This window comes from Photinus pyralis, unplaced genomic scaffold (genome assembly GCF_008802855.1).
Source record: "Photinus pyralis isolate 1611_PpyrPB1 unplaced genomic scaffold, Ppyr1.3 Ppyr1.4_LG7, whole genome shotgun sequence".
In the NCBI taxonomy this organism is placed as follows: Eukaryota; Metazoa; Arthropoda; class Insecta; order Coleoptera; family Lampyridae; genus Photinus; species Photinus pyralis.
Window position 1 is genome coordinate 11,396,806 of NW_022170738.1, and position 27,568 is coordinate 11,424,373.

The 27,568-nt window shown below is 36.0% G+C and overlaps 5 protein-coding genes across 6 annotated transcripts; 3 read left to right on the top strand and 2 right to left on the bottom strand.

Annotated features, from left to right (window-relative positions):
* Positions 1 to 678: 678 nt before the first annotated feature.
* On the bottom strand, positions 679 to 7,047 carry LOC116176608. Of its 2 annotated transcripts, XM_031495252.1 has the most exons (3): positions 6,901 to 7,047; positions 1,787 to 2,697; positions 679 to 1,741 (listed from the first exon to the last, which is right to left on the bottom strand). In XM_031495252.1, exons 1-3 carry the CDS (start codon positions 6,915 to 6,917, stop codon positions 741 to 743), a joined length of 1,929 nt encoding a protein of 642 aa, XP_031351112.1. In that variant the 5' UTR covers positions 6,918 to 7,047; the 3' UTR covers positions 679 to 740. The 2 variants fall into 2 exon arrangements, with proteins under 2 accessions (XP_031351112.1, XP_031351111.1); XM_031495251.1 differs by having other exon boundaries at positions 679 to 2,697.
* Positions 7,048 to 10,506: 3,459 nt separating this feature from the next.
* On the top strand, positions 10,507 to 15,670 carry LOC116175637 (gustatory receptor for sugar taste 64f-like). Its single transcript, XM_031493863.1, has 9 exons — positions 10,507 to 10,544; positions 13,422 to 13,485; positions 13,538 to 13,723; positions 13,767 to 13,918; positions 14,622 to 14,738; positions 14,792 to 14,946; positions 14,996 to 15,158; positions 15,208 to 15,297; positions 15,599 to 15,670. The coding sequence occupies exons 2-9, from the start codon at positions 13,437 to 13,439 to the stop codon at positions 15,668 to 15,670; spliced, it is 984 nt and encodes a 327-aa protein (XP_031349723.1). The 5' UTR covers positions 10,507 to 10,544; positions 13,422 to 13,436.
* A 2,309-nt stretch (positions 15,671 to 17,979) lies between these two features.
* On the top strand, positions 17,980 to 19,730 carry LOC116176860 (dnaJ homolog shv). Its single transcript, XM_031495669.1, has 4 exons — positions 17,980 to 18,558; positions 18,604 to 18,948; positions 18,996 to 19,206; positions 19,264 to 19,730. Exons 1-4 carry the CDS (start codon positions 18,103 to 18,105, stop codon positions 19,326 to 19,328), a joined length of 1,077 nt encoding a protein of 358 aa, XP_031351529.1. The 5' UTR covers positions 17,980 to 18,102; the 3' UTR covers positions 19,329 to 19,730.
* Positions 19,731 to 20,699: 969 nt separating this feature from the next.
* Positions 20,700 to 21,531, top strand: LOC116176394 (calcium load-activated calcium channel). Its single transcript, XM_031494927.1, has 3 exons — positions 20,700 to 20,938; positions 20,987 to 21,161; positions 21,210 to 21,531. The coding sequence occupies exons 1-3, from the start codon at positions 20,755 to 20,757 to the stop codon at positions 21,445 to 21,447; spliced, it is 597 nt and encodes a 198-aa protein (XP_031350787.1). The 5' UTR covers positions 20,700 to 20,754; the 3' UTR covers positions 21,448 to 21,531.
* Positions 21,454 to 25,221, bottom strand: LOC116176393 (FAD-dependent oxidoreductase domain-containing protein 1-like). Its single transcript, XM_031494924.1, has 6 exons — positions 24,710 to 25,221; positions 24,393 to 24,661; positions 24,124 to 24,349; positions 23,932 to 24,077; positions 21,782 to 22,025; positions 21,454 to 21,730 (listed from the first exon to the last, which is right to left on the bottom strand). Exons 1-6 carry the CDS (start codon positions 25,019 to 25,021, stop codon positions 21,476 to 21,478), a joined length of 1,452 nt encoding a protein of 483 aa, XP_031350784.1. The 5' UTR covers positions 25,022 to 25,221; the 3' UTR covers positions 21,454 to 21,475.
* Positions 25,222 to 27,568: the final 2,347 nt, after the last annotated feature.

Genomic DNA, 27,568 nt, shown 5'->3' on the forward strand with positions numbered 1-27,568 from the left:
ATTTAGTGTTCCAGACAAAATATTCATCCTGTATAGGCGAATTGTGGGGTGTTTTGCGTAGAAGCTAACATTTTGTTCAAGAAGTGTTAACGCGTTATTACAATTGTGAATTACGTGAAACCCGGAATGGTGTGAGAATCTTAAATCTTCGTTAATTGATTACAGCAAACCACCTCAAAAGAAATTTACAGTACCTTGTGTGGGTTTTGTAATATTTCTACTATAACAAAAGAACAAAATTGTAAAGGGAAGAAAACTTACGTCATGTTACTAGATCACACACATTAAATGTCGGAAATCACTTATGCAAAGAGCCTCGCTCAATTATGTTTTATTGTGATTATTTTAAAAAGCAATAACATCTTCGGGAAAGAATAAAAATATAATTGCGAAACAAAATTGGGTCACAACTTCAAACACAGTAGAAACATCAGGTACCTATATACGGATCCAATCTAATTTTTATAGCTAAATGTGATTTTAATTAAATTTTAAGTAAATGAAGATGTTACGAGTTTGAAATTGGGAAGATCTGAAAATAATTAGAAATTGTAATGCACACTTTTTATGGTTTTGCAGATTTGCAAATAGTACAATGTAAGAGAAATTTTGCAATAATACAACTGTTTGCTGTGCGATGCTTCATTTTTGCAACAAAGCATGATTGCACGTGGACATGACGTTTATTTGTTTTTATAAACACACTTTACAATTTTGGATTCTTTTCGGCCAAATCGTCACTAGTTGATGCAGTAACAGTACAGCTTTAAGTGAAAGTCGGTAATGCAAACACTTTGGCTCCCATACAAATTTATTCTACTAATCGTTCCAACCACTTCAAAAGGGGATTCTTTTCTTCTTAGATTTCGTCTAACTGTAGCTTCGAAATGCCCATCGCCTGGTCTGGTTCGAAATACAATGGTGTAATCCTCTGTGCCGCCCTTCAATTGATCACTAGCAGTATGAAGATGTGCATTGGAAATCTCAAACAATGCCAGTTTAGCGCATGCAGCATACCCCTTTAGTTGGTTGTTGATGTACTGAACAATAAATTTCGTGGCGTTGTTAACAATACTGCTATTCGCGTTCACCGCTACACTTTTCTGGCATGTGCACCAGTGCGAAGAAATTCCAGCCGTTGCACACGTTCTGTTATCAGGAATTGGTTCGAAGAGGCTATACCCCCTATGAGTACCATTTCGCTTTAGAACCCGCGCTGTTAGCACTTCCTGACTTAGGGAATAGGGATCTAGCAAATCTTTTAGGGTTTCGTGCAAATCAAACGGCGAAGTTAACCGTTTCGAGTTTCTATTTAAATTCGCAGACGCCTGATGGTGAGTTTCGCGGTACACTTTTGGTAAGGCAATGAACAGGAAGGGTAACCTCTCCTCCATCCTTCCTTGGTACGTGGTCCGAATCGGACCCCATCGCATTCCGTGGTCGCTCATGTATATCAAAACGGTATCCTGTAAGATGCCTCTACGTTCCAGTTCTTTAAAAAGCTTGACAAATGCTTCGTCTCCGAGTTTGGGTTTATTCAGAAAATTGTGCGATAAACTTGAACTCCAAAATAAACCAAACCACGGTATGGAGTGTTGTTTCATCACCTGAGTGAACTGTTGTATGTAACGTAGAAGTGTTTGGTATATCGGTCGGGATCCTACGCATTGCGGTGCCTGTAAGGCCATATCGTTTCCAATTTGCTTCTCAGCGGCATAATCGAACGATCCCCAATAGTAATCTGTGGGTTGCTTTTTAAAGCCCTTTTTTTGATAGTGAAACATACCCATCCAAACCGAATCTTCAGCGAAAGCTGTGGCGTAGTTACTTTTACTGTAGTTACTCCATATAAATTTGCACTTGTCGAATCGGTCGGATCTTTTACGCCAGCAGGTATTTACGAGTTCCTTGTGAGTCATACCAGTTAATACCGGAGCTAAGTTAGGAAATGTGTTGTCGGCGATTTTGTTGTACCCCAAAAACTCGATTGCGCCTATACTTTGTAAGGTTTGTGCAGTATTAGGCATTTGCCTATGAAAATTTAATCTAGAAACGGAGTCTAATCCGATTATCAACACGTTGAGCTTCTTAAATTGTGATTTTGAGAAGTTCGCAACATTCGGTTTTATCGGCACAAATGCGAAGAAATCTTTATAAATTTCAGTTTTATTAAATGTACACGAGACACGAACGAATTCATCTGTAATAAGCGCACTTTGATTGAAATAAACGCATTTGCTGTAGGAAATCTGACTATCGTCTTGATTTGATGATGGATCTACGCGATGGAATGGAGAGTAACAGCACTCCAAAGATGACAAATTGGTGACTTTGTAAGCGCCTAAGGAATTATGTAGTAAGTATATAGACGTAAAATTGGCATCCATAAGTGGAGGTTTATTCTTGTTGCACGTTATCTTCCGTTCCGTAAAAATATATCGCCGAATAGATGAATCGAATGGATCAATGTATGGCATTCTACAGCCTTCCGTCTTTATGACAAAAGAACCTGAATTTTCTCGGTATCCTATAAATCTAGGTTTAGGTAGACCAATCGTTGTGATTTGAAACCAGCTCAAATGAAAGACATCCACGTAGAAAATGAACCCAGCATATATCAGTATTGGGATTAGCAGAAGTGGCGGTAAACGCAACCGATTGTCCCCTCGATCCCTCTGATGAGTACCAATAGGTAATCTAAACAAAAAGGTGAAATAATCAGCGAGCTACTAAAGCGCGAATTGTATACAATTATAATTTAAGTGCATTGTTGCCCCACATTCAAGAGCCGAAAAGTGCACATTAATTTGTGCTCATTTTGTGCTGATCTGTGAGTAGAAGGGATGAACTTCGACGCCCATCTTACATTTTATTCGCGAATAAAGTTTTGCAAAAATAAATCGAAATGCGAGTATTCATGAGTGACTAAATGATTTTTTAAAAACTCGTTTCTCTTATGCGATAAAATTAAACTCGAAAATTTTTACAAGTTCTGAATCTTATTTTAAATATCTTCCTAAAATTAAAACCTCAAAATTAGTTCTGAAGAAATAGTTCATGAATCACCATTCAATTTCCAGTTCATTAAAATCTCTCTGGCAAAACCACAATCAAAACGCGAACCAAATTAAAAACCTCGAATTACATCGCGGAATAAATTAGTCGATCGAATCAAAAGTCTAAACTGCCCGAAATTAGGGCCACAGAGATAATCAAAATAAGTTTTCGAAAACATCGTCGACCACGTGACTGAAATTCGCCAGCATCTCGCAACGTGATTAATATTCGTGAAAAGAAGAAGAAAAATCGACATTGATCCGCCTTACCCTAGATACAAACCGCACGAGTTATTCGCTAAGGTAAGAACCCATTTTACTTTAACCAAGATACGAACCACTAAATTGCAAGGTTAATTCTTTCAAATGCGTTTGGACATCACTTTCTTAATTTCATTGTAAAGAAAAAGAAATACCTACTTTCTAATTCCTGTTAGTATTTGGCGTTCTACAGACGCGTTAACATTTATGTATTATTATCAGTTTTATCAGCCTCCCACCATCTCCTAAAGTTTACGCAATTATAATGATATCATTATCTGTGCATCCCTTTCGCGTATGAACCTTTGTCAAGTTTGGAAAAATAAGGATTATCATCAACAAGAACTAGGAAGACGGTATATGTAAGTACATACATGGGATTTTTGGTTGAACGCTTTGATTTATTACTGATAATAATAACAATATTTTTTATTAAGGGGTAGGAAGAGATAATAGGCCATCAATCCCCTCTCTACAAGCTCATATGAGAATAAGTATAGAGCATTAATACCGTTTTATAGGCGTTAAGCCCAGTTGCCCAATTGGTGATAATGTGTACGTCTTCGTTTAAATCATTTACACGTTTATTAATAGTTTCAATACTGGTACAGATGAACATCAACATGTTGGATAAAACGATGTAAATCACTAACATATTTTTGCCTAGACAACCTGACGTTTCGTTTGGTCTCGAAACCTATAATAACAATGGGTCACTCTGTATGTGGAACATCGATTCTTTTAAATATAGATTTGCTTGCTGTTTTTGAATTAAACAAGAACTTGGTGTTTTTATTTAAATTTGAAGTGCAACGTTGCTTTTTATAAGAATTGTTAAGTGTTTCGTTTAAATTAGTTGCTTTATAATTTGTTAATTTTGATTTGTTCACTTAATTGTTAAATTACGTGTTGAAAGGTTGGAACATCTGGTGGTGTTTGCGCGTTGTATTAAATGGTTTATCTGGTCAATGAGATAACAACTTTTGTTATCGCGTTGCGTAAGATAAAATTTAATTAGTTTCAAGATATGCAATCGTTATGTTATGACCAATAAGAAATCATCAGGTGTGGAGTTTATTTCGAAGCTGGCGCTGATCAAATGTGATTTTGAGTGGCTGTTTGTTTACGAAATCTGAAAGAAGGCGATTTTTAAGGTGGAAGATAGGAGATCCTTTTAATATACGGAAACATAACGAAAAACAAGATTTTTTCGGTGGTGGTCCGACAGTATTAGTTCGCGTTTTTATATTGCGTTATTATATGCGTGTGTCAAAAGTACAATATTTTAAGCAAGGCACAAAATATAGTTATTGAATTCAACAAAGACAGATCGCGGTATCAAGATCTAATGTGATAGAAAAGAGGAAATTGTGAGTTCGTCAGCGAGGGCTTGTTTAGTTTTAGTTTTTTGTGCGCCAGAAAATTGCAGTTCACGACCAGATTATTGGATTATTAAAAACTGGAAGTAATAAGATTTCTTTAATTAATTGTGATCGATCGCTTCCATGCATGGTATCTGTAAACAAGCTCTGAAAGCCTCTCTTTCTATCAGATTTGTCAATTCTGTGTGTATAATGTTGTTTTATGTGTCGATCAATTTTGAATACCCTTAATTTTACGACTTTTAGGACAAGGCCGCTGAGATTCCTAAATTAATAAAATTTCGGGCGCGTTCAAGTTTATTTAATTGAGCTAGCTGAACAGGTGTTTTGTGGGTGGCTCCACTAACACTAATAGATACAACCTCCGCAATTAAGATTGTTAATTTCTCGTTACAAACTTAGTACGCCATTAACCAACGCAATTTTCGCGACCACCGTCCCCTTTTCACCAATCGCAACCCCTCATTCCTATTCACTTACGTTACTTCGGCTCTATCCAGTCGGAACCAACGCAAAGTGGAAGACTTGCCTCCACTATTGAAAAAACTCGCGCATTCTAAGCGAATGTTTATAGCGTATGAAACGGCACAATATGCAAAATTTAACGGCCTAGCGGGCTCCCGTTACAACCGCTGCGCGTCACGATTTCAGAATTCTTAGTTTGGAACCACAACACAATATTAAGAGTTTCAGATCGCTTGTTTTGTGCTGACTTGCGCGGGATTTCCAATTGAGCTCCGTTTGTGATCGTTTTGTATTGATTTTTGCGACATCTTCTCCGCTTTGTACCGCAAAATTAACGGTGAGACATTATTTTTTAACTAGAACGATGATCTCCGGTCGCGATCAGAACTCACAACTGAATTATGCTCGTTTTGTGCTATTTGGTGTATCAGTCCTAGGTTTCGTGTGCCATTATTAACAAATTAACAAAACAACTTGATTTGGTTCCCTGCACCATCCAGGGGTTTCCATAGGTGGAACACAATCTCTTTTCGAGTGAACACAACACGGAGAGCAAACGAAATTTTCATTCCCAGCATGAAGATGTCAACCAACACTAAAGATTCTTATGTGTATCCGTTAATCATCCAGCAAAATCAGAACAAATAGAGCGCAATTGAGGCGCAAACTCCAATCGCAATTAAAAATCCTCTTTATTAGCAGCAAGTTGTACCCACAGGCAAAAAATTCCATACCTCGGTGGGATATTCACGACGGTGTAAAATAAAGAGGGGTGTACCAACTATTAGTTCAATTTTAAGCACCGACGTGGTCGTTGCAATGTAAAGAAGAAACGGAAAGCCTCGGCTCTGTCTATCACACTTACAGTGTTTCCCTACGTAAATCACGGTTGCGCGCATTTTCTTTCAAAATGAAAGGAAAACCAAATCAGATAGAAAAAATGTACAGAAGAGAAACGGTCGAGTATTAAATTTCACACAAAAATCTCCGCAGTGGCATATGTCTATCTCAAACCGTATATGAATAATAATTAATGAGCAGTCACATGGGAGTGAACAATTGAAGATAGACATCTCTGTAAAGATCTTTTACGAAAAATTATTCACGAAAGTTGGTCGCACTGATGGAAGTGGAGAAAAAGAATAGTGGTAGGTACAACCCCTACGAAATTTTATACTAGATTTTTTCCGAAGGAAGGGTAACTTTTAATTATTTTAAAACAATAGTGTAATAGCAGAATTTAGATGCGAACTTTAATCGAGGTCAAAAGCCTTCGTTCTTAGAAGCCTAGATGCTTTGAAAATGTTTATATTCAAAGCTAGAAGCAAGCTGTGGTTTCAAACTCTTCCGTTAATTTTGACCCATAAGACGTAAGAGTAAGCGCACAAACCATCAGAAATACGAGTACATTTCAGATACCAATAATTATGGTCGCAATTTATTGGAAGCCTTCGATCTTAGTATTAAGTTGTAACCCTGAATTACAAATTTCGTATAAGGGTGGGAATAAGAGCACAATTTAGTGCAAAACGAACACAGTCCACATACCTAAGTACTAATTTCGGCCTCTCAGCAAACTAAAACTTCCGTTAATATTGACGCATAAAACAACACGAGCATAATTATGAATGTGGGGAAACAACTTAAGGGACGTGTATCTATTTCGTTCAAAATGGTTAAAATCAAATGTGCGAACTACAACCGTTTCCGGCCTTAAGAACCAATAATAAATTTACCTGATTATATTCTTCATTTGAAGAAAAACGTTTGTCTAAAATATCAACGCTGCCATTCAGGACCAATTTAAAATGTTTGCAATTCACTTCACTGCTTTTTAAAATCCCTGTGAGCACCTCAAAATAATACATTTAGTAGGTACAACTTTTTCGCATTAATAAAATACTATAAAGTAAACCGGACGAGGAATTCATTGATAAGTCACTTATCATCTTTCACCCACTCCTACTTAAAGTTACATAATTGTATATTCAATTTTAAAAATTTCATTTATTATAGTCATGATAATAGTGAATGTAAATGGCTGTAAAGGTCCAAACTAAAGAGAAATTCACAAAGATCAAATAAAAGGGTAATCCAGATGAAGAGATTAACTTGAAAAGCGATTTTGCCTAGTTTTTCGGTTTTTTTCTATCTTACATTTCCAATCCATATCATGCGTTTTCTTGAAACTACGAAGAGACACTGGTATGTAATTATAAAGGGAATTTAAGATTTAAAAAAAATATTTTTTCACAAAACTTCAAACACACTTATTCCGCCGTTTCTGCAATAAACAGAAGCATTCAGAAGGTACCTTATTTCTTTTGGTAGTTTTTTGAAATAGTCACTAACAGCAAGTTTAAGATCATCATCAGAATCAAATCTTACCTCGTAGTCGCAGGATGCTAAATCCGGACTATAGGGTGGATGTTTTAATCTCTGGAAGCCATATTCATCAATAAATTGCTGAACTTTTAGACTTTTGTGCACCTCAAATGTCTTATCGACAAAACTTTAAGGTTTTTTTTTCTATCGAAGGATATGTTTTAAGGCTTGCGTTATTTTAGTGCCCTTTTTCTAGTACTTGATGGAATTAATACTATCAATCTTAGAATTTCTCAAATTGTCAACAAATATCTTTAAAATGTCACATAGCTTTATTTTGTAGATTAAAGCCTTAATTCAGACGATCTAATCCCTTATTACACTCAATCAACATAATCCCAGAAAACCGTTTCCATCACTTTTGGAAACTGCCGTAACTTAGACAGTAGGACAATCAGTTCGGGGTCCTTGGACCGAGATGCGGCAGTTAGTATTTACACACAAAATTGAGTTCAACAAGTCTAGGAAAACGAAAGACGATAGATATCTAAAGTATTTAGGTACCTGAGGAAACTAACTTATGAGCTACTACGAAAGAATTCAAAAACTCTTAAAAATTGGAAGATTGCGAGGTACCTAACGAAAGAATCCGCAGAATGAATCCAAAAGGATTTGATGGGTTTGAAGAGTTTTAAAAATTCGAAACTAAACATTCAAAGAATAAGAAGAATTGATATATCTTTAAATAACGGAAAAACCCAACAAAGTGGACAAATTTGAAGAATCGGTAGAATACGCGGAAACTGAAGGGTTTTTTTATTTGAAGAAACATATTGCTATGTGCTAAATAAATAGTCACTCATAAAAGCAAAACACGAAACTCTTAAAATCCTGGATCGTCACTTGGGCTTATTCTATTACGAAACTGTTCCTTTACACAAAACACAAATTTATTCAAAATTGGTGTAAGAAAAATCAGCTACAAACGCTCGACCGAAATATTCTTCCAATGCACATAATAAAACAAATGTCACTTCGGAAGTTCTCTTTTTTATTACGCATCCACTAACTCAAACTGGCTATTTACTCTCTGTCGACGTACTCCAAACCCTTAATTCTCTAAATTTTCTTTTATAAACTTTACCAACCGAATATTGACTTACTTTATTAACATCTTATACCTTTAAATATAACTGTCAGTTATTTAATTTCTATGGAACCACACATATATAAGATAGATTTAATTAAAAATTAAATGCCAGCTGCTAAATGCAACTGTGAGAAACATTTAAGGAAAATATTAAACGAAAGTAAATCCACTTCAAATTAGATATATCATATCGATATTAAATTACACAAGCAAACGTAGGTACTTAACTTTACCCATCCCTTCCTATTCTTTTAAAATAGCATTTAATTTCCTATGCAACGATTTCATTTCTGAAAACATATTTTTATTAATCAAAATGACGATTTGGGCTTGCATTTTAATGGGGTTACCCGTACCCGCACATTTTTTTCAAAACATCAATACGGAAAAACTACACCTTCACCGCACGTCATTGTAAAAATTGAGTAAAAATTCGTATACATAAAGAATTTCTATGAAAAAGTAATTCTGGCAACTTGTAACCACAAATTTTTAAACCGGAGGAGCGGCCCGATGACCCATATTTTGAAAGGGGTTTTCATTACTTATACAATCGGTTTTTTTTCAATTGATCGATTAGTTACCGAGAAAATAAAATATAAAAAAAGCCCAAAAAGGTTTTAAACTGCTCGAAATGACCTCCACTAACATACAACAATATATAACTTCCATTCAAACCGTTAGATTTGTTTTATGACGCACAGAGGTGATTCGTTTCATTTGAATTTGTGTCTCAGTGTTGGTTTTCCTTTTAGAAATTTGCGTAATTCTTGTTTAAATTTGATCGCTTTTGTAATTTATTCAATTTAGATAAAGTGGTAGAAGTAAGACACATCTGGTCGTTTGCAATAAGTAGTTTTATCAGGCGAAAATTATATAACGTACCCGTTATAACGCTGTTTAGAGATAAGGCGTTACGACCGATTGGTGCGTTCCGTTGTGATTGGCAATTTATTTGAAAATTCTTAAAGTAGGACTTTATTTTATTGGTGGAAGTGGTGTTTGCTTAACTATTTGAGACAACGAGTAAACGCAGCTGCGGCTGTTAGTTTTCACGACGGTAAAAAAGCGTGTAAATCTGTTTACGTAAAACCAATGTTGCGTGAGAAGTTTGAACGCGTATCCGATTTCGGAAAAGCTTTTGTCAAGTTGAAAACGGAACCAGTGTAATACAGCGAGGCCTTTTGTTGAGGCTCTCATTTTATTAAAAGTTAAAAGTTTTACCGAACAGTACCCGAAAATGTTGTCATTTTATTCAACAACTCAGATTTTGTAATGTAATTCGGTGTTATAAAGCAAAGTGAAGTTCAGAAGCGTTTGTGTGAGTTTAGCAAACCTTGTGATTATTTGGATTATTTAAAAAAACTGTGAGTAATTTTAAAATTTTTAATTTTATTTGTCGATCGGCTGCGTGCGGGGTAATATATCCAAACAATCTTTTCCTTCTTTCAGGGATTTTGTTTCATTGTGTTTTGGAATATATGTGTTTGTCATTGTCGTGTTTATTCGAAGCCATTGTGCGACCCGGATAAAGTTCTCTCAAGTCATTCTTTTCTATTGGTGGCCAAGATTTATTTCAGGTGCTGATCAAAATTTGTGCAATAAATTCTTTTGAACTTTTGAAGTTTATCGAGGCCACCGAGTCTCTCGAATTGAGAAATTTTAAGTCAATATTGGGATTTTTCTTTATAGCAAATGCCGGAAATGTACGGGGGGGGGGGGGATTATAAAATTTCGGTTTGTGTGTGGCTTAGTGTCCGTGTGCCACTGCATACAGCCAACTGTATATACAATGGTGTATCAAATAAGTATCTCAAATTATGGATTAAAAAAATATTCATTGAAAAAATCTAAGAATCGGTAGCCAACGTAACCACAGCGGGCGAAGTATAGAGCTTTTAATCGGTAAGTAACTATTTTTGGCAACACCAAGGGTATCAGCAAAAAAGATTACATTAACGCAGATTACGTTTTGAACTTATTAGTTGTATCAATAAAAACGTTTGGGTATGATGTCAGGAGAATGACAATTAATTTTCTTTTATGTCAATTATTTTATGTTGTAATTGCAAACTTATTTTTGATTATCTTATCAAGGTAAGTAGGATTTTCTGTGATCGTGTCATATCTGCTCTGCACTTGTCAAGAAGGTCAGGATAATAGGTACGCTTGTGTAAATATCAAAAAAGGTAGGTAAATACAAAAACCATTCTTATAGTGTTTCCTCTGAGACACGTTTATAATAATAATAATATAATATATTGAAATGTTTTCTGGCGTTTCCGACTTTCACCGAATCAAAGAAGGAATATCGTCGTCGCACACTCCTCACACTCTCGACTGCAGCATATACACTTAATCAAGCGAACCTTTTCTTTCTACCCATTTCACGCACTCACAAACTAGGTGTGCTTTTGTATCTCGCAGCTTGTTACTTCTCTATCATATGTAGGTAGGACCCTGTCGCATCTCTTGTCCTATTAGGAATGGAATAAGATGATAGTCTACTACCGCTCCGTTCTTTCGATTAACCCATATTTCTGGGCTACCTACTAATTAATTCTCCAGCACTCCAGTTAGTTTGGCATTCGCCCACAATTTTGCCCCTTCTCCACTTTCCGGTGCTGGCCCTGGCAGCGATCTCCGCAAGCGGTATCATGGCTGCCATCAGTTGAGTTTTTGTAAAGCTCCCTCCGCCACTATTCAGTTAAGATAATATTAAGATCCGCCGCTTATGGAGTACATCCTTTCGGGTGCGGGGACTTTCAGCACGTCATCGTGATGTTTCACAGGGTCGTCCCAGTACCGAACCCTGTGGAACCCCGTCGATCCAAATACATATATTGTACTATCTGCCTTTACGTCTCTCTTAGGTACTTAAGTAACTCTTCGCTTCGTGTCCCTAGTAATATGCTCGTGTAGCTGTAGCGATCTTGGACAGTAATTTTGTGATCTTGGCCAATCACTATCCCATTTTCAAACCATACTGGTTGTGCGACAAGAGTGAGTGAGCTTTACTCCACTCTTCTTTTCTACCACTCTGCCTGAAAAGCGAAAAAGACCATAAGTGACCAGACAAAGACTACTGTTTGGAATACAGAAACATACATTGACGATTGACCCACAAATTAAACTTCACTTGTATAAACCAATGCATCAGCACACATTAATTTTGATTGTAATGTTAAGAAATCTTAAAATTACAAAATTTGCCTTAAAACTTGACTAATATGCATTCATAAACATAACTAAATATCAGAGTATCAACATAGGAAAATTAAATATCTTCGTTTGAGGGTGACGGGTGTCCGAAGGTTCCGATCCTCCTCAAAAAATGTATACAGTAAAGCGTTAAATAAGTAAACAAATCAAATGTACAACTACATACCGTATCTCCAATTAAGAGTCCAGTAAAACCGGATGTAATTTTGACTTGCTCAATATCTTTTAACTTTCCTAGAGCTCTGCGAAAGCAATGTCAATTCCCTTTTGGAAATAGGCTGGAGTAGTGGTACTCCAATTCATTGTAAAGTGACGTTACGACAAATAAATCTCTTAAGCCGGGCTCAGACGACTCGTGTACTTGGCGAATAATCGTTACTTTCGTATACTTGGCATGTCGTGTGAGTGGGTTACTTGTACAATTAATTGTCACTCGTTAGTTTTCCATTTCTTGTCGGTAAAATTGGTCCGAGTCAAAGGGATCACGATTATTCGCACACTTGCCAAGTACATACTTATCTATACTTGTAGAGGCGCTCAAACGGAATGCACAAATAATTTGCATTTAGTGCGATTATTAATTTAGTTTTTAGTTAAAGACGGAAGCGTACAGACGTTTTTTTTTCTTTTTTTATTGAAATGGAGTGGACAAATGAGATTGTGTTGGAATTTCTTGTTTTTTATGAAAATGAGCCGGTCATTTGGATGGCTAAACACAAAGACCATGACAATCGAAATGCAGTTAATGATGCCTGGAAAAGGATACAGTAACAGTGTTACAAATGTTCGCCCCAAATATTCGCCCTCGCGTACTTGTACAATGTACACGTCGTGTGAGTGCCCTGCTTGCCATCGCAACTCGCCAAGCTCGTATACTTCCCAAGTACGCAAATAATTGTGTATTCGCCAAGTACACGAGTCGTCTGAGCCCGGCTTTAAACGAAAATCTCAAGCAAGAAATCAAATGTAAATTTTATAATTTAATAATATGTAATCGATACATCATTGTTTTCCTCTGAACTGAAACCAGAGCCAATTGCGTTGTAAGTGAAAATCCTTTTGTGGAATGGAAGTCGAAAACTACGAAATGGAGAAGAATAAAAATGAACCAAAGTAAGAGATGGTAGGTACTCTTTAATTTCCCACCCCTACCTATAGTAGGTAATAATAGGTATACGTCTTTTCCATATCGACAGCATTATACGTTTATTTTGTCAACAGTCCCTTGCGTGTTCCGCACAACACTTCAATAAATTTATTATTTAAAACTACTTTCATTTGTCACATTTTCACGGTAATCAATAACACTTCGCGCTTTGATCAGATTTCGAATGCAATGTTCAGCATTGGGTTTAATCGAAGCTCGCCAGTATGAGCAAACAACACGATTACAAAAAGTTAGAAAAATACAGTTTGCACCGGTTAATTAGATATTTTCTACTGTTTTCTCAGTGTTTTTCCATTTTTCCTCTTGACGGGTTAACGCAAACACCAAAAGAGTTAAAATTTCGATGGCTTTCGAGTAGAACGTTTTATTGTCTTATCACGATTGTTTTGCAGTTCGTTTACACTATTATGATGTTTACCTATACAATACGTCACGGTGGCCAGTTTTTTGATTTCTGTAAGTACCGAAACTATAAAGTGTGATATACCTACTCAAAATTCCGTTATAGTGGTCGTGGTGTGGAACTTGCGCGCCGTCTTAAATCTTACATTTTTGCTGAAGGTCAGCACACTTTGGCCACGATTAATTAAACACTGGTGTGAAATGGAAACAAATATGGCATCTTACGGACCTGTCCCAAATTTAAAACGAAGACTTACGATTTTACCATTTCTTTATTTGATCTTGGGCACAGGTAAACCACTAATGGTAAATTCTTCTGAAGAACATTCTTCCAGGGGAGCACGTGTTATTTGTTTGCGGTGGAATTAGACGAGCGCTCAGCAAAGCGAGTCCTTCAGAATCTTATGTAGAAAAATATTTTACTCTTGTCTATAACGAGTTCTTTACGTTATTTGGATATGCACATTGGAAAGCAATTATAGTTGAGGTAAGTGAAATGTTACGACAATTTTGTCTAGTTTGTTTATTTTGAATATAAAAGGAGAAGCGTCAGTATCATTAAAAAATGTTACCTGTGCACAAACTTACCACTGCAGCCAGGGGAAAAATTACGTCACATAGTATTATTTTTAGCCCATTCGCGTTCAAAACATTACGACAATTTATAACTTATAGGTGGTTGACTTGACTTTTTTAACCGCTCGACGTGAACGTTATCGTGCCTTAAAGCACATTTTCCCACGGCTCTCTACTAACAACGTAATTCCCACTACTGTTCTTTTTTAATTCACACCCAGTACGTGACTTAAACCCTGTGCACCAATCAAAGCTAATTTTTTCGTTCTTTTCGTCAACAAAACAACATGTTACCCGCCAATCTTGACAACGACGAATTTGGCCCTTGCATAATCCTCACGTAATTCTAGTTAATTTCGTCCTCGCCCACAATTTCTCAACGCCTTATAGTCTTCCATGCTCATTTAAATTTAAACAGTCAGGACCATATTCAGAAACCACTCGCCCACAAACAAAATCGAAAGCTTAAAAACATTCAAATCAACTGGCTCCCGTTACACGTATTTATAATTCACAAAGTTGTTCCTCCAAATTTAATACTCACTTAATACTCAAAATTTACTGTAATCCCACGCAATTTAACATATGAACATTGAATTTAAGCGTTGTTTCAGTTTCTGGCCCTCATAGCAACATATCAATGGCAATTCAGCAATCTTCTCATAACGTTATTGTCCACCGCACTTGCTGAAAGATTTCGCCAAATCCGACAAACAATAAACTGCAGAAAAGTACGTAAAAGTTCTATTTAATACTTAACATGTACTAATGAGTGACCTTTAAGATACTGAGCGAGAGTCAGTGGAGAATCATCCGTAAACAATACAACAATCTGATAATTCTGTGTAATTTTTTAAACGAGGTACTTTCCAATATCGTGGTTTTATCGTTTCTAAGCAATGTGTACTTTTTATCCATTTCCATTTTACAATGCCTTTCGTAAGATTTGGTAATTTGCCTTGCACATCAATTACAAGTTTCATTTTAGATCATCCCAGACGGGTTACGGGGCAATGTATTTTTATTACGGATTACTATTTACTGCATTTCACTTTGTTTTACTCTGTTGGTACGCCTCTGAAGTGTACGAAGAAAGCTCGGCGTCTATTTCGGAACTGGCAATTATTCCGACGAAATACTTATCGCATGAAGTAAGATCACGCTAATCCACCAAGTAGATAATCTTGATTGTGCTTATAGATCGATCGATTGCTTCAACAAATGACACCTAGACAGACAGCAATTTCAGGGGGAGGGTTTTTTGACGTGAAAAGGACTTCAATTTTAAGCGTAAGTATGACGCCGATTTTTCAATTACTAATTTGTATTGAGTGCACTCTACTAATTGCATAGTTGCAAGTTTCATGTTGTTGATAATACCATATTTATTAATAAATAAATAATAAAAAAGCGAGCGAATAGGCATCGTATGCGAATAGGTCAAGGGACATCACACGCTGAAACGAAAATGTTGTAACTGTTTCATTTGTGGAGATATTTTAATGATTCTTTCGCGTTTTTGTTTCATTTTACTTAAATTTTCATAATTAATTTATCTTTAGTAACTAACACAAACTTCTCATTTTTTCAGATCGTGAGCACACTTGTTACAATTGAGTTGATATTTATGGAGTTTAATACGAAAGCGCAATCGAATGTATAAATGTTTATAAATAAACAGAAAATCATTTTTTCTCTTTCAATAGAAGCTTATATTTTGTATGTAACTTGAAGTTCTCTTCTAGGATTCATAAATCGCACACATTTGGATCTGATGTCGAGTTTCCACCTAAATCAGCAAAGGGAGGGACAATTTTATTGATTTTAAGCAGCAACTAGATGTAGTACTTTCCAGAAACCCATAATCAATTTATGAAAGGGATGATTCTGACTGCCAGAAAGCGAAATGCTAAAACAAACTTAAACCGCAGAGCAAACAGTAAATAAGCGGATTCGGTAGCAGTTTCTATGAGAAAACAATTGCTGAAAGCGAGACAAAAGTCCCTCCTCCTTATAATTAATGAAACTGAAAGCAACAAAAAGCTTACCTTATAATTAACGGAGAGGTAGCAATTAAATTGTAACTAGCGAGGGAGGATGCAAATGGCAAAGATGCAAAACCCAAAAGATCCCCTCTAAATTAAGCGTTTAGTTTATATAAAATTTGGCTGTGCCATGGCGGGATAGACAGCTTTTCTAGCTCGACGACTTGCCTTGCGATAACGCTCGAAAAATAAAACTTCTTTAATTAATTGCGTGGCGGAATGGAAAAATATGGAGCTGAGCTCATAATTCAACTAACTGTCACATTTCTCCATTTGCAATCCGCTCTTGGAACCCACTTTGTCCGCTCTTAAAGATTGCTTAATAATTAATATGCTCATAAATGATCAGATATAAAGAAAGGTGATTGGTATTGGGAATTATTTACATTGGATCTCGCATTGCATAATTTGTGTATAAATTATTTTTTCTGGACAGGATGGCCAAATTTGGTCGGTAGTATGGGGTAATTCTCAAACTAGAAGTTTTAGATCTCGCAGTCCTGATGTATTTTTTTGAAACAAACTCGATGTTGGAAATCAACCTGCCGTGCAGTCTTATTTTTGAGATACAGGCAAAAGTTGCATTTTTCGATTTTTAGAAAAAACCTATAAAATCTTTATTTATTAAGTTTACGGTAAATGTGTTTATTAAAAATGATTTTGCTTAATCTACCGTTTTCAAAATAAGCACGGAGTCAAGTAAAAAAGTTATCGGCCCTAACCTCATGTGTATTTTAATCTAAACAGATAGCATAGTAAATTCTCTTTTAAAAACTATAGCACACCAGGGATAATATTAAAAAGGTTTCAGATTCAAAAAAGTTCGAAAAACAATTAAAAAAGGTTCAAATGATTTAAAAAAATACAAAAAAGTTGTGTTAATTTCTTTAAAAACGAAATTGCCCGAAATATTGTTTTTTTCTTTGTAAGTATTTTCCTCCAACCAGTTAAAATTGCCAAATCTTCACATAGGTATCTACATTTATTCGAAGCGCGTAACTAAAAAAGACTGATATTGACACTCCATGTTAATAGAAATAATTAAACAAAAAAGAAACTCCAGTCATGCATGTCATTTGATTCACTTGCAGCATTTTTGTACACTACAGCTGTGTTTTTCAAAAAAATGTCAGAAGACAATCTTAAACCTAGAAATAACCCAATGTCCAACTCTGCTGAATTGGGATACGCATTTTGGTGAACAAAAATTTAAAAAAACTTTTCATGCAAAGAATCGTATATAAGTATAATGGTCTATTGTCCAGGTAAAGTGCTACCCGAGTTGCCTATCGTCGTTGTATGCATTACTGCATTTCTTCCGTCGCTATACTTTATATAAACTTTTGAGTAAAAATTACGTTTCATTTCATAATTTCAAGCAGTTCGTAATATATTTTTTTAATCCACTTAGTTACTAAATAAATTGTGCGGATTTACTTTTTAAATATTTGTTTACTAAGGCCAATATTCGCGTTCTCAGTAAATGCAAGATTATCATTTATACACAACTTAAATAATTTTATCAAAAAAATAAATCGCCACATTTAATGTTTTTCTATATCTGTATCAATTTCCGATAAGACATCTAGTTAGTATTAATATTTGGACATAAAGAATTACTCGAAAGTTTCGACTTTTATTGTCCATTTCAGTGACCATTGTATGTTGCCTATTCTCTATCCCTAGCGCCCTTAAAGGCTTAAGCTGCTGATTACAGAGCTCTTAGCTTTTACAATAAAACGCATTGTCTCTCTGAGGATAATATATGCGTGACTGCTAATCTGCCATTCAGGCCAAATCAGTATTGTGCTCTTTTTTAAGTACTCCTATGCACCTGCATCCTATACTCAAATACAATTCATAGCGAGTATGATGTGTTGCCTATGCAGAAACTTCAAAATACTTCAGATTTTGAACCAATCAGAACACTCCACATGTTTGGGTTATGTGCTGATAGTGCATGTGTAGTTGTCGTAGTGTAACTAATTTTTCCAATTTAACCGAAGACTGCTATGGTTTCTTATAAATAATTAATTAAGCACTTATCAAAATGTGGACTACAATACCTCGCGCTATATTTATTAATTTATTAGTGTCGTTAACGTTAGTGATAGCGGGTAGAGACTTTTATAGAATTTTGGGAGTCTCAAAATCGGCAAGTTTGCATGACATTAAAAAGGGGTACAGAAAATTGGCGAAGGAGTTACATCCCGACAAAAATAAGGACGATCCTGAGGCGTCGCAGAAGTTTCAAGATTTAGGTGCCGCATACGAAGTACTATCGGACGACGAGAAGCGAAAAAAGTATGACCGGTGCGGGGAAGAGTGTTTGCAAAAGGATGGGATGATGGACAGCGGTTTTGATCCTTTCGCGAGCTTCTTTGGCGATTTCGGTTTCCATTTCGGTGGAGGTGGTGATCAACATCACGAAACTCCGAAAGGTGCCAATATTGTCATGGATATTTTGGTTACATTAGAAGATCTTTATAGTGGCACCTTCGTTGAGGTAACTTTTACAACAATTTATTGTTTATTGTATGATTTATCGTAGATTACAAGAAACAAACCTGTAATGAAACCGGCAAAAGGCACAAGGAGGTGCAATTGTAGGCAGGAAATGGTTACGAAAACCTTAGGACCAGGCCGCTTCCAAATGATGCAGCAAACCGTTTGTGACGAATGTCCCAATGTTAAACTGGTGAACGAAGAGCGAGTTTTGGAAATGGAAGTTGAGCCCGGCATGGTCGATGGACAAGAAACTAGATTTACTGCAGAAGGTGAACCACATATGGATGGTGATCCCGGAGATTTGATATTGAAAATTAAAACACTGCCCCATACAATTTTTGAAAGGAAAGGAGACGATTTGTATACAAACATTACAATATCGTTACAGGTAGAAGGAGACTTTCTTTAAATAAAATTTCTTAATGTGTTTTTTAGGACGCCTTGAATGGCTTCACGATCGATTTAAAACATTTGGATGGTCATACAGTTACAATTTCGAGAGATAAAATAACGTGGCCAGGAGCCAAGATTCGTAAGAAAGGTGAAGGAATGCCTAATTACGATAATAATAATTTGCAAGGTACTTTGTATATCACGTTTGATGTTGAATTTCCCAAACAAGAACTGTCTGAAGATGACAAAGCAGGTGTGTTTTTAATACTCTTCGCGTGGCTGGCTTGGTTTTAATTGTGTTAATTTTCAGCTATTAAGAAAATTTTAAGCCAGTCTTCTAATAACAAGATATATAACGGACTGAGGGGTTATTAACGACAAGAAATTTAGTGAATTATGTATGCACATAAAACTGAGTGTAATTAGTGAGATTTGAAACTGTTTGGAAGTGATTTTCTCGTGTTAGTTCAACTTATGTACAAAAACTATCTAAGCTAATTCGACATAAAGTATTATACAAATGTATGCAAAATCGTACAGTAAAAAGACGTAAGGATAAAATTTCAAAATCTCCTAATATAAAACCATGCCCATATTACTTTTGTACATACAATAGCCGTGTTGTCAAGACTGTTAGGAAGACCAATCCATTAATATTTAAACGTGTCTTGTTACAGTCAACAGTCTAACGCTAACTTCATTCAGTAATTTCATACCAATTTGCATGGGGCATCTTTAAGTGTGCAATTTGGCTGTTCACCATCAACTAAATATTTTGTTTTTCTTTAAACTGCCTTATTTTCAAATTAAAATTATATACCACACATCGTAGGAACAAAGGAGGATAAATGCTTCATCCTATTTTACCACATTTTTATGTAGAGTTACTAGGTAATAAAAGCTTCATTGCTCTCTTTAGTTTCCAGGTCACTTACAAATTGTGAACAACCAGGTACATGATTTTAATTGGAATAAATTATCAAATATCTTAAAATTCAATTGCACCGCCGACATAAGAAAGGGATACATGTTTGCGGTTGTGATGTCAATTTGAAAACTACTTTAAGAACTAAATCATATTCAAATTTTTCTAAAACAAAAAGTATATAAATTATTAATTCGTTTATACATACTTTTTATTTGGATTTTCAACTGCCGGGGCGCATATAGAAAATTGTATTTTTGCTCCTTGGAAAAAAAGGTTGCCCACACCTCACACATTCACTTAGATCTTTGAATATAGTGATTAGAAAACGGACAAAAAAGTTCCGTTGGGTGTTATGTATGTGTAAAATTGATAAATAGACTTTCTTGATTCTTGAAGTAAATGAGAAAACTTGACAAATAAAAAGCAATATTGCTTACTTGCCATGAGGAGAAGTGCGTTCCTACTATACGTCTGATGGTAAGTTTTTTTAAAATATTTTTTTAGTTTTTTAATTAGCATACATATTTTCCATGACTACAATTTTAGTCTGCATTTAGTAGAGAGTGCTATAATGAAAAGTTTATAAATTGACACATTTATGCATTATTAAGCGCCTTTTTCGATTCTCTCCGTGCAACAGAACTCCTATCAATGTGGTACAATCCAGCTGTAGTAGCATTGTCTACATTTATATTATAATCAAATTAGCCATCAACGCCCCCCCCCCCCCCCGCTTTAACGTCGTTAATTGGTTGATACTTCTGAATGCAGCCATGAGCCAATCACTTCTTAGGAAGTGTCTATCGTACCTCCGGTATTAATCCACGTTGTGCGTGCAGGTGCAGCGTACGCTTCCAAAGGTCGAAATTGGTTATGAAATTTTTGGACACCTTAAATTATAGTTTAATATTGTACAAAATGTGGACTGACACGCTTCTTATTGTATTTATATCTATTTGTACCGCGTTTTTGGGCGAAGGTTTAACGTGGTTGATGGTATATCGGACAGATAAATACCAAAAATTAAAAACAGAAGTCGAAAAACAGAGCAAAAGATGTATGTATACACTAAATATTCTCCAAAGCTAACAGGGCTGTTTTTTAGTAGAGAAACGGAAAGAAGCTCACGGAGACTCCTTAGACAAACAGCACAAGAAAAAGATCGAACGTGAAGAGGAACGGCTCAAAAATAACAACAGAGATCTGTCTCTAGTGAAGATGAAGTCGATGTTTGCTATTGGGTTTGCCTTCACGGCATTATTAAGCATGTTTAATAGCATGTAAGTAATCATAAACTGTAATAGTGTGAGACTGCAACAACGTTGTAGATTTGACGGCAGAGTTGTTGCAAAGTTACCTTTTGTTCCACTGGCTTGGATTCAAGGATTAAGCCACCGAAACTTACCAGGAGAGGATTACACAGACTGCTCTTTTATATTCCTGTATATTTTATGTACCATGTCAATTCGACAAAACATACAGAAGTTATTAGGATTTGCTCCATCACGTGCAGCTTCGAAACAAGGAAACACCTTATTTGGCCCAACTCCTGCTCAATTTAAATAGTTACACTAAACAATTAAATAAACTTTATTTAAACTATACAAACTTCGTACATCGGCTTATCTATCAATAAACGATCGAACCCTAGCCTTGTTAAATCAATTGTTTGAAAACCACCATCTATTATCAACTCCGCAACTGCTCTTCCTACGGCCGGTGCTTGTTGTATACCGTGACCGCTAAATCCGGTCGCAATATATAAATTGAATAAGTAAGGATGCGCACCAATTATTCCATTTTCGTCAAACATATTATAATCGTAATAACCAGCCCACGAGCTTCTCACCTTGAGGACTGCCAATGTAGGTTTCTGCATCAAATTAGTCTAATTGCATACCTTTAAAGCATTGAATGCAGGAACTCGTTGCGCTAGCAATGGCCACAGTCTACTGTTAAAGAACTCGTGATCGACTTCCAAATTTGTTGTTGGGGGTTCCTCTTCGGGCTGTGGTGATAAGCCGGCAATGAATGCTCCACCAAGGCCATCGCGGCGAAAGTATGCTCCTGTGTAATCGATTGTCATTGGTGTATTCAAACCCGGGCCGTGTTCTTGACATTCGAAGCAATACACGTAGCGCTTCCTAAATTACTGGGATAAATAAGGTATATCTTATGGACCTACAAGTAGATATGGAACCAGTATCTCATATTTTTTAAGAGTTATGTTATAAAAGTTATTCCAGTAGATTTTTGTTTGAAATTGAAGTATGAAAAGTTGCATAACTATGTTACTTGAGTGACACCGTATTGACGGCAGTCTCGAAGTTATAAGACCGCCTATCAAACTTCTTCAGAATTTGACATTTTGAATGGACTTAAACGTATATTGGGAGACCATAGCGGATGCAGTGAACGCAAATAGTTTTGCAACGGTATTTTTTAAGTGCAACACCCTGTATATGTTAACGTCAATTTTTTTCATTCTCAAACTATCTGTATCTTAGAAACAAACGTAGGTAGATTGATTCTGCTTATGGTATTAAGTCTCAAAAAAAGTGACACAGGGTCGCGAAAACAGCAAGTCTTTATCTTTAAAACAGTTGAGATACACTGCATTCTCAACCAAAATAGGACACACGGTACGTACAGTTGTGGTCAAAAGTAATGTCTTCCTCCCTCAGATACTTCCAACTGTAGAAAAAGTACTAATATGTTAGTTCAATTTCATTTCAACCTTAGGGACATTCCTCATTTTGAAAAGAAGCTCAAACCTCACAGGAGATCTGATATATTAATGATATTGATATTTTTTGTCGGAAATACGGTTAAAATGGTTTGGTTAAATTGCGAATGTGCATTAGGCATAAAGGATGTAAGACTGTTAAAATTTTTTTTATATCTGAGGTTTTAGCGCCGTGACGTTATACAACTTTCTTTTTTCAAATTTTTTCAGATAGCTACACTTATTACAAAAAAAGGAGAAAAAAAATGTCAAAGTTAAACCGAAGTTAAACAACTAAAATATTTTTTCGGCGGAACGATTATTTTGATTTCGTTAAAATGTTAGCAGTGTACATTAGGCAGAAGGGATGTGAAACAGTCAAAAAATTTTTTAATATATGAGTTTTTAGCGCCGTGACGTTATACAACTATTGTTGCAAATAGTAACCCCCATTTTTGATTAACAAGCGAAGTTTTCCAGTGGTTGCCCATTCAAATACAAGCATTAACCGGAAGAAATTTTGCTTGTCTGAAAACAATAAATGAATTAGGTACTCATTAGTGAAAAAAAAGCACGTGAAGTCGAAACAAAGTGATATTTACGAGAACGTATAAAAAAATTATCGACTTTCGCAAACTAATTAGAAATAGTAATTTAATTTCATTTGGAATTCGAAACAGAACAATAATAAATAGTCGGTTATATACGATACTTTTGAAGCAAGCATTTTTGCCTAGAAAAGATACCAGTTTCAGGTGATGATTTATTAGGATTTAACTGCACCTGACATAAGAGAGACGAATTGTAGTGTAATTAACATAGTAAGATAAAAAATGACCACACAAGCAGTAGCTGACTAATCAAACAACTTAATTACTTTTCAATAAAGATGACTACCTATAACTATTTGCTAATTTGAAGTAGTTTGCGATTGTGGAAGTCTGATAATTTAGTAGTGTCTAGTCCGAAGTCTACTAAAAGAATATTCTATTATACCAGAGATAAGGTATGAGATTAGCACTGAGTTGTAACGTTACAAGTTTATGTTTATAACTATAGGATTTATATTTTAGAAAGCAGAGATATTTCACTGTATTTGCTATTCCTTCACGTACAACAAGATTTTCAGTACCCTACATTTCAGTTTAGAAAGTTGTGATAGATCCCCTATGTATTAATACGGCGCATTATGGCCGCAATGATGCAATTTAATAAGATCATTTCTCATTTGTTTGTTTCAAAACCATACCAATAGGAGCATGGAAAAAAACCAAGTCCATATCTACTTAATGGGTCCATGCTACAAACACCTTATGAAATATTACCGCCGTTCCACAGGAAGAGGAACCGTGAGCATACCTTCCCCATTTCCAATTTTAGCAAGTTTTGCCAACTCGCCCGACTCTGCGCCGGCTGCTATTACACAATAGGCAAACTGAATGGTTTTTACCTCACCGTCCGGCAACTTCACCTATGTCACAGGTTGCTAAATCCAATCACATGACGGAATAACTTACGTCTACGGAGTCTAAACGTTGGTAAGTACCTGTTAATTGCCCATCGACAATTACATCCTGCTGATCCTCAAAATTAAAACCAACAGCCTCCGCATTGATGTACTGAGTCCCCATGTTAGTGGCGCCACGTTTTAGCATGCCTAATAAAGCCCACGGATCGAACCATCCCTCTTTTTCGAGACCTAAGCATCCTGCCTCCACATCCTCAACTTCCATCCACGGGAACCTAAACTAATATTACAAATGTGGACTGTCAGCCGTGACATTACCTCTCTTTTAATTCTCTTTTACTTAACACTTTATTAACGGCACCCAGTTCCGTTTGTATTTTCGAGTTATCTATCAACTGCTGAGCACCGTGTTCAGTAGCAAGCATGAGATATCCATTTGGAGTGAAATAAACGTCAGAATCCGGTCCGAATCGTTTCTTCACAGATCTCAAGAACTCGGCTCCGAACAAAGACATTTGGATATTTTCCGGCAGAGAAAACTGCTGGCGCAATCCTCCAACTGATAGCACCGTTGAGCATTTAGAGTACTGTAAAATGAATTTTACCAACAAATTTAACATTAACACAGTACGAACGGTAGTGTCCTTCTCAATGACGACAATATTAACACCACGCAATCCGGTTTTCTCCTTGAGAAAGTAGGCAATTGACGATCCAACTGCTCCGCCACCGATTATAAGAATGTCAGCATGCCGAGGGAAAATATCTGAGGGAGGTGAAAACCCTCGTAGAGGTGATTTCAGGAAGTTCCTTACATCATCTGTTAAAATCCTTACAGTTCTTTTAAATGGATGTTCGGGCTCCTCAAAATGTATTGCGCTGGTGTGAACAGCACGATTTGTCCGGACAATTGTTTTGCACAATTTGTAAAGCTGCCTCGAAATCATTATTCAGCTATCGACTTGGGTCAACTGCATGAGCGAGTAGTTAAGCACACATGATCATTGAACGAGCACCTTATCTTGGTGTATTATGCAAGTACTAATGATATTGTTATCTTAGTACAAAAATAAAGTTTTCGTCTTTAAGTTTAAGGTTTAAGGTTAGGTTTTTCACGAATCTCATGAGCATGAGCATGTGCTTTTGGTTTCTGTTTTGTTTTGATCGTTGCGCAATAAGCGACATCCGTTATGAAACTCTTGTCATTAGTGCTGTTTGATTCATCGACTTCCACGGTAGGTGGCAGCATATTCGGAAATCGGAACTTATTTGAAATTATTGCCGGTATCTAGATTATCAAAGATGAGATTATAAAGGACTATGTAATATACCGGGTGAATACTTTCAAACCGAACATAGGGATTTAACATGGGAAAACAGTTTTTCGCAGCTTGTTGCTCCCCAAATTAATTTAGAGGGTTCATAATGGCACCACTGGAAAGAAGATTTTTTATTTTATATTTTATATATTTTTATTTTATTTGTATTTTCTCATTATTTTATCAAAAATTCGCAAAATAAAATGAACTCAGAAAATCATGTAGCCATGACCGGTAGATTTAAGCATCCGGAATTGTCAAATTGACAAACTGTTCATGGAAAATAAATCTCGCACTCTACTGTAACTATCACCGCCGTAAACGTTTTTTACCATAAACACTTTTTCCTCAATGGAATAAGTAAGTTTTGTAGTACAAATTAAAATTATTGACAGTTATCGTAATCGTACCTTGTTTTCATAACTACCGTGATTTTTTAAACCAAGTACACATTTTGACTACCTAATTTCGCAAAATAATAATAGTCCAGTCAAAATAGGAAAATCAGAGAAACTAAAAATACTAGTTCCAATTTTTTCAGGAATGTGTAGGGAGAGGTTCCATGAACAAGAAAAAATAAAGTCCCTCCAAATTCCGGTGCCGCTGGGGGAAGGAGGGCTTTAAACGACCTATTTTTCAGTATTTCGCTTTTAACTCGAAAATGGTGCGTTACAGTGAAAAAGTTCTTCAGTACAAAATGAAAGCTTATTAAAATTGCTACAAGTTTGGTTATATACATCTTTACGAAAAACTGAACCGTTTTCGTGCTACCGGCTCCGGAGTCCGGAAAGGTGGTAATTTCTAAACAAAATCGTTTTTCACTCACATTTTTCGTATATTTTTGGCTTCTAAATCCTCCCCCGGACATTTTAGGAGAAAATCGTCACAATAGAACCTGTACAGCATTAACATCCCTATAGTCCGAACCTGTTGAAGTACGAGTTATCTCCATACCCCATGACTCTATTCCACAAAGGATGCTTCAGGAAAACGAAGAAATCTGCTCTCTATGAGGCTTTTCCTGTGTGCATGGATGCAGTGAACCTCAAAACGATTTACACTGTATAGTGGACGGTGGCTTTCTCCTTCACAGAGTCAAGTGGAATGTTGGGACCACTTTCTCTTTCATCTGTGAGCAGTATGCTTCATATATAATAAATCACTATGCTTCCAATTGTGCAGTTGTATTCGATGGGTACGAGGACATTAATACCATAAAACGGTTCAGTTTTCGAAAAAATGTATATAACCAAACTTATATAACTCTCGCCAGGAAAGATTGCCGGTCACAGCACACCTTGTGTTGATTTACAATCTATGTTTTTCTTAAGATGCGAGCGACTTCCGAAATAGGATCGTGCCAATGTTGAACAAAAAGACTTTTCTACGATACTATCCCGGAAGTCGCTCACATCTTTAGAAAAACATAGATTGTAGACCGGGATCAAGTGTTCTATGACCGGCAATCTTTCCTGGCGAGAGGTTTAGCAAATTGAATAAGCTTTCATTTTGTACTGAAGAACTTTTTCAGTGTAACGCACCATTTTCGAGTTAAATGCGATAAACTGAAAAGCCCCCCTTCCTCCAGCGGCATTTGGAGGGACTTTATTTTTTCTTGTTCAGGGAACCTCTCCCTACACATTTCTGAAAAAATTGGAACTAGTATTTTTAGTTCCTCTGATTGCCCATTTTTGGTCTAAATTGACTGGGCTATAATTAAACGTGCAACTAGACGTTAATAATTTGCATATCATAAACCGCGGACAAAAATCTTCTTTCCAATGGTGGCATTATGAACTCATAAGTTAATTTGGGGAGCAACAATCTGCGAAAAACTGTTTTCCCATGTTAATTCCCTATGTTCGGTTTGAAAGTATCCACCCGGTATGAAATTCTAAGGTAAATCCTTAATTACTCCGAGTATGATTATGAATATTATATTAAGACTTGTTACAAAGATAATAGTTGTAATATTATCTTTGGAGTAAATAAAAAGTGGGCAACGAAATGGGAAGACAGGAACACAGGATTATATTTATTGTAATAACCATATTTGTTGGGAGCATTTATATTTTATAAAATATTTGTCCATTTTGTAGAAAATATGTTTTGTGTTTTGCATATTTCATACAATAGCGTACTGCGTACGACAGTAACAAAAATATTGAGCGATCA